Source organism: Rutidosis leptorrhynchoides, chromosome 6 (assembly GCF_046630445.1).
Source record: "Rutidosis leptorrhynchoides isolate AG116_Rl617_1_P2 chromosome 6, CSIRO_AGI_Rlap_v1, whole genome shotgun sequence".
NCBI lineage: Eukaryota > Viridiplantae > Streptophyta > Magnoliopsida > Asterales > Asteraceae > Rutidosis > Rutidosis leptorrhynchoides.
This window is the reverse complement of record NC_092338.1, coordinates 363273838-363284172: the sequence shown is the minus strand read 5'-3', so window position 1 is coordinate 363284172 and position 10335 is coordinate 363273838. Positions and strand designations below refer to the sequence as shown.

Genomic DNA, 10335 nt, shown 5'->3' with positions numbered 1-10335 from the left:
AGATTAGATAATAGATATTTGGAAGTCGCATTATATGTTGTGTCAGATGATGATAAAAGTGACTGCTTTATGCCTTTTTCCATTATTTTTAAATATATACATCTAACATCTATATTTTTATAAATATTTATACGAGATGAGAAAGCAACTCAACACAACAAAAGATCAAGTAGCAGGAACATTCACATGATACAAGAATCCAAAACGAAGTGAAGAAACAAACAAAACATACTACAAATCCAAAGTAACAAATCCTGTAGACATGATGCATCACTTAACAGTCAACACCACTTTTTACACATCTTGCTTAATTAAATTTACAATAATTGATAAATAGCCCTCAACCTTTTTATTTCATCACCATCCATTACCAGCAAAAATAATAATAAAAATAAATAATAATACATGCATCTATATTTTATTCGAAAAAAACAAACCATTCAACAAATACAAAGCCTAGAGGAAGGGCACAAGAGATGCATACGCTCGTATATTGATACGATCCAGATAGCGAAAAATTAAACCTGTAGAAAGCTTGCATACTTGGCACCAAGGAAGAGCCTTTGGATACAAAGCAATGCGTTTTTGGTGACCTCAGCATTTTCATGGTTCATCAGTTTCATGACCCGCTCCTTTGCTTTGAGGTCGGTGACAATGACCCGACCCGCTGGATGGTATTGAATAAACTGGGACAGATCAAAGCAAGCAACAGCTAGTGTTCTCGGATCACTTGATGTTTCCAATATCGTGAGCAGAACACGTAGAGTCTACCATGTATATTGCCCATTGTCAGCGACTTATATTCATGTGTTCATATATTTGTAGGATACTTCGTATGGTATAAAAAAAAAAAATTTGTACTCCGTACTAAAGTAATGCTTATGAATTACCTGGAAATCATTTTCTTCAAAGTTTGTTATATTGTCTCGCCAAAAAGTAGCATCTTTATGCATTGGAGACCAATCAAGATGACCAAGAAGGACTTCCTGCTTGTATTTATCAAAAGAACTCAGTTTCTTGATGTTATCTTTCAGCCCTTCTTCCAATTGATTTAAAGCGTCCAAAAGGTCCTACGAAAAATAAAAATAAAATTATAAAGAAAATGGCCGAAATATGAACTTACAGAAGTTACTACAACTCAAACAGGTTATCTCTAAATATATGCAATAAAGATGTCTCTATTAGCATCCATTCAGATCTTAGCGCACTAGATTGGGTACCCGATAAAAATGGGTCACCATTTGCTTTTCAAATGATCTAGTACTTCACCTTTTCACCATGATAAACATATTGGATCAGGGTTAACAAAAATCTATTTAGTTAATAAAATGAAGGATATATGCATTAAAACATACTCTTGCGCGATTTCTGACCCATTAAACCAGTTCCTTCTAAGCTAATTCATAAATTTCCTCTGATTGCATGTTAGATATATAACATAACCGAAATCAAGCCTTTCATAACTAAATAAGCAAGCTCGTGAATTCATTTATGTGAAATAATTATTCACCTCGTCACTCCATGCCTGTGCTTTCAAACTTTGAACAATTTGTGGAAGTCCAAGATCTACCATCTGAGCTCCAAAGGTTCCTTTTGAAAGCAGATTCTTAAAAGTCAACACTATCAACCTCACAACCTAATAAACAACATTAATGATTATAATAAAACCCTAAAATTAGATCACCATGAAGTAGTATTATAAGTAACAATCTAATGTAAGGAACTTTTAATATTGCAGTAGGCGATTGAATAAGAATTGATGAAAGTAAAGGGAGGACCTTTTCTTTGGTTGAACCTTTGACAACGTCCAACAACCGTGGCAGAGCTCGAGATGTAGCCAAGTACTCAATTGCAGGTTCATAGTAGGACAAGAGCCAAACACAGAGGCATGTTTCATATAGAAGCTGTTTGACAATAAATGAAGTTAATGATACCCTATAATTTTATCACAAAGGACACAAAAACGTCTCATAGACAACTAATTGCTTACATCATATAACGCACAAAAATATTAAGTTTATGGTAGTTATAAAAGCAGAAGATGCTAGCTTGTGTACAGAGAGAGTGACAGGTTGTACAAACAGACATTCCTTAACGTGGTGCTTTCAAACTATTAATAAAAAATGGGTCAACCATGTTACATTTTATCTCTCGCGGTAAAGAAACAGAATATAATCATATTTTTCATAATAAATACACCGTATCTTACAAGGAAGCGGGCTGAAAGTCTCAAAATCCAGAATTTATGTATTAAATTTCCTAAATGATAGTAGTCCAAACTGATATTATTGAAATAATATAACTTATAAATAATATTTTGACAAACTAGCTATCTATAACAGCAAATGTTTTGGGGTCAACTGGACACGTGTCCCAAATAGTTACCGTACAGAAACACTACCAAACCCACCTATTTAACACCTATAACATTAAAAGAGTCAAGGTTACCTGAATTGACTGCTGAGTGGATGCAGGAGAAATGAGTGGCACAAGCAGTTTCACCCCATCCGCTTGAACAAATGAAGACCTAACAACAGGTTCCTTCAACAAAGTTGCCAGACAGCTGATAGAAACCGGAATGCTACGGCTCGGGTGTGAAGGCCTTTTCAACTGTAAGAGATATTTACTTTAAATGTAAGATAACGACCTAATGAGACTATTTGTGTTTATGATAATTGCTAATGATTCAGACTGAACTACTAAACTGGGCCAATTAAACCTCAACAATGTGATAACCATTCTACGTGAAGTTAGAGACTGGCACTCGATTTTAATTTACTCATTTGTTTTCAATGTATGCCATTACTCATTTGTTATCGTGTAAGTGAATAAACTATTTTTAACATGAATAAGTTGTTACAAACCTGAATGCATAGCCACTCCACCAATCCTTTCAAAACATCATCACTTGAGGTAGTTTTCTTCTTTGATTCTCCATTTGAAATCAAACCATTTTGTTTTGGCCTTGCACTATAATTTCAGCAAAACAGAATCAATAAATTCATTGATGAAGCCTTATGTATCAAGAGCGATATTTTTGGTACCTCACTACCAAAGTAAGTATCTTAGAGCTCTTCTCTTGTATGAACCAGCTACCTTTCCATAACAATCTGAAGCGCAAAAGGTTGGGATTACATAAGCACGTAGTTAATAGATTACTGCAAGAGTCAGCATATTTGAAGAATCACAACAACCTTCATTAACATTTGCACATTGCATTTTAATAAAAACATACATACACATCAAACTAGAAGCTACACCATAAACCCGTTTAAGATAAAATGATTCACAATTCAGAAGAAAAAAATAATACATGTATCAACATTTTAACAGTAGTCACATAGTGTTCCTTTTCCTACAAAGCAATAACATTGTAAAAGAAAAACCTCAGGAAAGGTTCATAAATATCTTCATCTGCAAGAGACTTGTCATGAAACAGCTTCGCTCTATTAGGGCTTACTGCAAATAAAAATGCTCAGTAAGTCAATTAATCGAAAAAACAATATACGACAATCAAAGCAGAAACCTCACCAAGTTGAAGATGCATCAACGGACCACATTTTCGAGCCAAGTTTAGCTATGATTACATTCTTATTACGGATGAGAAAGGATAAAAATGCAGCCATAAGAAATCAAAGAGATAATGTAATAATTTGTCCAATCACCTGTAAGCATATCATCAATTAAAGCCAACACATATTCGACAGTGTCCTCTTTCTGTATGTCACGCAAGATGCTAATAAATACGCGGATATAAGAAGGACCGTCCTGTGACAGAAATTAGAGAGATCGTAAATTTTCGAACTGATTAATGTGAGTAATTCAATATATTGTTGAGTACCAAATTCATTAATAAGTGACAACATGCAACGTACGTTACTTGTCATTTAATCTTAAGCCAATATAAGTACAAAATCGCAGTGGTAGTCTTGCAACAGAGAGCTTGGGGAACACAGAGAGAAGAAATATATGTGCCATCCCCAACAAGGGTCTCTTAATAAACCACTTGCAACAATGAGTCAATTACACTTAAATCAGATATAAATTGATTATATATATGGGGTTCATTCTAGCCTACCATGACTAGTTAGGGATAAACGGCTTGTTAAGGTTGAGATGCATTATTGTCAAACAAATATCTATACAAACTGAAATTGAGGATCTAACAAATATAATACCACTTTCCTGTTTTGGTATTAGCACAGAGAATGAGCATAAGCAAGGTAAGCTTACATTTTCAAGAAGCGGTGCCCTGTCATTTTCAGACTTTTTGTCATAGCGTCTTAAAAGCTGGAGGGATGTTCCGGTGATCAGCTTAGTTGTCATGTAGGTCTCCCATGGGATGTCCCTCCTCAAAACCTTTACGCAACGCATATAAAAATGAAATCAGTCGATGCTTCTAGTATCAATATCAATCAATATAATAACAGAAACACAGAATCTATCGCCACCAAAATAGAACAATAGTTACTTCATGTTAGATTGATGTATGTCACCCTTATGTATTCGTCTTACCCTAAGTGGTATCATTCTAGTAATCTACCTCAGCAAGCGCCAGCCAAGGACGGAGGATAGTTAGGACATAAGGGGCTCCGACCACTCCAAATAAATTTGTTCTCAATAGTAATTTTCCTATTTGTGCTGACTGTATATAGGCATGAGCAGAAAAACCAAAAAACCGAATCTGAACCGGTTCTGGTATGTTACAGTACGGTTCCGGAACCGATCTCATCCCTACTCAACACAAATAAGCATCAAAATATAGTAAACCTACAATATCTCATTTACATTCATAAGTCTCAATCACACCGTACAACTGTTAATCAGTCAATCACACACAGAGACACACACACACAAACTCACGATCTAATAAGTCAAATAGTCAATATCCGTTCCATAAGAGTTATACGAAACAAATGATTTCTCGATTATATTCAAAATTCAATTAGAATCTGAAACAATCGGGGATTGATAGGGTATATCAGCCCTAGATTCCGATCAAATGAACATGATTAAAAGATGTGATGTGTATAGATATATACCTGATCGGAAGTGAGCTCGGCTTGATCTGTCGGCATTGATGAGAGTTGGAATTAGGGTTCGAATCTAGATAGAGTGTATGGTGATTGGGGATGATTTGGAGGGTGTGATCTCTCTTTGTCTCGATCGTTATGTCCACGTGGTTCTGAAACACGTTGACAGTTACCAATTTTACACACGACTCTTCAAACTCGTTCTATTTCTTTGTTTTTTTCAACAAAAACAGGAATTATGTTTTAGGTATTACAAATTAATAGTGACAAGTACAACCACTGGTTTGTTTAAACGAAACAGTTTAATGATATGTTTTAGATATTAAGTGAACGTAAATGCTAAAGTAATTTTGTTTAATGATCCATGGAATCACAGAGTCCGACTAAGAAACTCGTCAGCTGAAAATTTCATCAAACACTTAAAATGCATATTAATTAGCTTAATAATGATATTATCATTATAGAATTTTAATATTAACTATAGATATCTTGATCTTGATATCTTGATAAGTGTCATTTTAAAAGTGATTTTAATATTGAATAATAATCACTTTTTTTTTATGATGATTCAGTGTATGTAAACGACAATTTTTAGAGTTAACTAGCAAAATTTTTAAACTAAAATAAATTTAAAAGATTTAAAAGTGCTAAATTTTGAATCAAAACAACGTTTGATTGATAAACTTTACTTATTGATAAATTTTACGATCTATGTGACACGTATCTTGAAACTAGATTCATAACAACACAATACTAGTGCACATACATGATAAAATAATTCTCTCTCAAAAAATCTACCTCAACCCTCTTTTTGAAATTTCAAAAATTCAAATCCCCAACCCTCGTTTCAAATCAACTCCAAACATGAGAATCCAAAAAATCCAACCAGATATTCGTTAAACTGTGATTCTGTACGAATCTTCGACGGGCCTTTAGGAACTTCGTTTGGAGATGCTCTTCCTGGTGTTGGTCTAGTAATGGTCGCCAACAGTGCGACGACGAGTATTGATGCTCATGAGAAGACTAATCGTAATGGTTTGACAGTTTTTGTTGGCCGAATTTAGAATTAGAGAGCGTCTATAGTAAAATAGGTTTGATCGGAGAAATTAAACATTGGGTGAATTGTCGGTACATGTTTATTTCCTTTCATGATCCTTATTCTAAAACTTGTCGGTAGATATTTGAATTGCTATAATGTGTTCGGTCGTCCCATTTTTGTGGGGTGTCTGCTTGCCGGAAATCATCCTCCCACGGTAAAATTTTTGGATCGGCAGTGATTTCTCTTGGCTGCAAGTTATCTCGTTTAGTGGTGGATAGGTTGAAACTTAGCGTCATTGTATCTGATTTTAGTCCTTTGTCCGAGAATAAACTTAAAGGTATTACTCCTTCTATCGCAGATTAATAGTTCACAAACAAAAATCGCAGAGTTTTAGAAAATCATTACAACACTGTATTTTTTGTTCACTTAAAGTTAAGCTACTTTTTTGTTTTAGGCACATAAAGTATGGCATATAAAATTTTTAAAAAAATTTATAATTTATAATTTTTTTTACATTATTGTTGTTATAAAATTTATAGAAATAAAGTATTACTATAATTTGGAATAATTTAAAAAGGAATCATGGAAGTATTAATCGGGAGGAAAGTAGTATCCTTACCTTTTACAAAGCGTAAAGTACAAAGCTGACATGTCAGTCTGACATTGTCCCTGACAATTATTTTCCACGTGTATTTTTAAAAAGCCAAATGAAAATACAAATTAATTCCAATAATACGACACGTGTACATATCAACACATAAAATTAGGGTTAAGAGAAAAATAAGGTTATCAGTCATAAAACGGATCCCTCCCTCTCTCCCTTTACCCTCGCTCCTACACCCACACCATTTACACCGACGATCGTGTCCTCCGGCGCCGCTGATAAAGCTCGCCGCCACAGCAGATTTAATCGCTGCAATTTTACGCACATAACGGTACTAACTTTGTATATTATCTCCAGTAACTCGCCTTTACCGTCGCCGGTTTTTGGGATCATTTTGACGACACCTATCATCGGAAAGTACCAGGTATCGATTTCAATAGATAATTAAAGATTTTTAGGATTTCTATATAATCAATTGGATCTTTATGAATATTCAATACAATTTGATACTGCAGTTTATGAACTTTATCTTGAATTCAAATTGTTTTATTATGAATATTCAATACTAATTGATACTGCGGTATATGTATTTGGTTTTTTTTGGTTCGAAATCTTATGAATAAATGATATACTGCTGCTTTTAATTGTTGATTGTATCGCAAATGTTTCCTAATTGCTTGGGTATGGTTGCAGCGTTCTTCGATTACTATCATCTCCTTTGTTTATCATTGATCGTTTAAGTAATTGAAAACTGAATCGTTGATATAATATCATTCAATAGATATGTAAGTTTCAATTTTCATATAATGTCCGATTTTAAATTCGAGCAGTCAAAAATACATAGATTTTTATTTTCGTTGATCGTGCTATTTTAGTTTAGGGTTTCTGTATAAAGCACACTTATATAATGTGATTCATGTTAAAAGGAGTTTGAAGAACCTATTGATCATTTTTTTTCTTATAGAATTGTATAAGAATTATGAGCCCGTAAGTGATGTAAATGTGATAAGAGTATGTTGAAAAATAGCTACCGGACTTTTGTTCATGAAGAGAAAAATAGATCGATTTTGTACACAGATCATTTGACCAAAATGACCAAACGGGTCAAAAGGGACCAAATGGGCAAAACATGTAGAGGCGGAAAGTAGATGCATGTCCTTCAGTGAGGGTTGTAACATTGACTCATTTGCACATTGATGTTTCGCGAGGTGTATACGAAAATAGCTTATTAATTTTAGCAGAAAATACTATTAAATACGATACAATTTTACACAAGATATTTATTTATTTATAGAATGGATATACTTAAACCTTGCTACAACACTTATAGGCAGTGTACCTAATCGTACAGTAGTGTAGTTTTTAGTAAGTCCGGTTCGTTCCACAGAGAATCTTTTTAAACAAAGCTTAACGCTATATTAGTTTACTTTTATAAAAATACATATATATATATATATATATATATATATATATATATATATATATATATATATATATATATATATATATATATATATATATATAAGTAATATTATTATTATAAAGGGGGGTTTTTACCGTTTAATGACCGGTTTGTCGATTTTAAAACTTTAGTCGCAGTTAAAACCAAATGTAAAATATTAAAAATAAATACAAGACTTAAATTAAAGCATAAAGTAAATAACGATAATGAAATTGCGAATAATAAAAGTGTGATAAAATAAACTTGCGATAATTAAAAAGTACGATAATTAAAAGTGCAATTAAATACAATAACAATAAAAATGCGATAATTAGAAGTACAATTAAATATAAAATAAAGGAAATTAAATATGAAATAGAAGAATTATGCTTATTTAAACTTCCGTAATCATGATGTTTGACGTGTTGATTTTAGTTTTATGCCCATGGGTTAATTGTCCTTTGTCCTAGATTATTTAATATGTCCGTCTGGTTTTTGTCCATAACAGTCCATCAGTCATAAATATAAAGTGCGAGTGTCCTCGTCAAATTATCCTTATACCCGAAGTTAAATATTCCAATTAATTGGGGATTTAAACTGTAACAAGATTTTAATACTTTGTTTAATAATTACACCAGGATGTCGACTGAGTGTAACCCAAGGTTTTAATATTTTGTTATCAATTATACCAAGTGTCCTTTGTACATAATTTCACCCCTGTTTTAATTATTCTAGTGGCTATTAATCCATTCCCGTGTCCGGTTAAATGAACGATTATTCGTACATATAAATACCCCGCCCATCGTGTCCGATTGAGTGTATATGGTAATTTATAGGGACGCCCAATTGTAAATCTTTATATTAACATTAACAAACTATCATTTAGTTAAACAAATATAAAGCCCATTAATAGCCCATAGTCTAATTTTCACAAGTGTCGTTCTTTTGTCCAAACCCCAATTATGGTACAAAGCCCAATTACTCAATTTTAGTAATTAGCCCAACATCATGATTACTTCGTTTTAAATAAGCATAATAATAACTTAGCTACGAGACATTAATGTAAAAAGGTTGAACATAACTTACAATGATTAAAAATAGCGTAGCGTTACACGGACAGAATTTCGACTTACACCCTTACAACATTCGCTAACATACCCTTATTATTAGAATTATAATTAAAATTAAAATATAAATTATATATATATATATATATATATATATATATATTTTACGTATGAGGAAAAGAAGAAAAAAGATGATGATTACGATCAGAATGCGCGAGCTTTATAGGGATTTTCTGAAATTGGGGCTCTGCGACTCGCGGCCTTTTTGGCCTTCAAACTCCGCGAGTCGCGGAGTTTGAAATTACAGCTCAGATCAATTTGGAGTCTTTCTTGCCGACGGTTTTTATTATTTATTATAATATATAAATAATTATAAGAATTATTTAAATATTATATTATATTTATGTGCATAGTTGACTTGTAATTTTTAGTCCGTTGCGTCGAGCGTTGAGAGTTGACTCATGTCCCGGTTCCGGATTTTCGAACGTCCTTGCGTACAATTTAATATCTTGTACTTTGCGTTTTGAATCTTGTACTCTTGTAATTTCGAGACGTTTCTTATCAATAATTGGAACCTCTTTGATTGTCTTTTGTACTTTTGAGCTTTTTGATCGTTTGCGTCTTCAATTCGTCGAATCTGTCTTTTGTCTTCACCTTTTATTATTTAAACGAATATCACTTGTAAATAGAACAATTTCAACTAAAAGCTTGTCTTTCTTGAGGAATAATGCTATGAAATAATTTGCACGGTGCCCCCCCATTGTACAAGATAAATCCTTCTCATGGTTAGGATAAATCTGACCACTTGGCGACCCTGTTTTATGCAGAGGTCCGTGGATTTCCTGCTGATTTTAGAGACGACTTTTCTAGATTTTTCGTCAACCTACAGCTGGTCTGGACGACAACTTCTTGACCTAAATCAAGAAGTGCGTTTCTTTTTCGGAAGACTTTACTTCCTTTTAATGATGGAATTGATTCATCGTGTAGATCCATCTTTTCTTTTCTTTCATCGGGTAAAACAGTTTAGTTTAGTCCAAAACAAAAGTATTTTCAGTTATTTGTTACAGAAATATGTGATATATGTTTTGAATAACTTGGAGAATTTTCCCACACTTGGCTTTTATTTTCCTTTTTATCGTCCTCTATTCCAT

The 10335-nt window shown here is 33.1% G+C and overlaps 1 protein-coding gene across 2 annotated transcripts; it reads right to left on the bottom strand.

Moving 5' to 3' along the window:
* Window positions 1-210: 210 nt before the first annotated feature.
* On the bottom strand, window positions 211-5246 carry LOC139851967 (V-type proton ATPase subunit H-like). Of its 2 annotated transcripts, none has more exons than XM_071841161.1 (11): window positions 5043-5246; window positions 4234-4359; window positions 3666-3768; window positions 3387-3459; window positions 3045-3110; window positions 2865-2970; window positions 2449-2610; window positions 1779-1904; window positions 1511-1636; window positions 891-1070; window positions 211-767 (listed from the first exon to the last, which is right to left on the bottom strand). In XM_071841161.1, the coding sequence occupies exons 1-11, from the start codon at window positions 5076-5078 to the stop codon at window positions 519-521; spliced, it is 1353 nt and encodes a 450-aa protein (XP_071697262.1). In that variant the 5' UTR covers window positions 5079-5246; the 3' UTR covers window positions 211-518. The 2 variants fall into 2 exon arrangements, with proteins under 2 accessions (XP_071697262.1, XP_071697263.1); XM_071841162.1 differs by having other exon boundaries at window positions 595-729.
* Window positions 5247-10335: the final 5089 nt, after the last annotated feature.

Excerpts from the sequence above, each read along its gene's own strand:
- LOC139851967 (XM_071841161.1), bottom strand. The coding sequence starts at position 5,078 with ATGCCGACAGATCAAGCCGAGCTCACTTCCGATCAG. Across the intron at positions 3,460-3,665 it reads AATTGATGATATGCTTACAG|TAAGCCCTAATAGAGCGAAG; the intron begins GTGATTGGACAA and ends TTTTATTTGCAG. Across the intron at positions 768-890 it reads TTGAAGAAAATGATTTCCAG|ACTCTACGTGTTCTGCTCAC; the intron begins GTAATTCATAAG and ends TATACATGGTAG.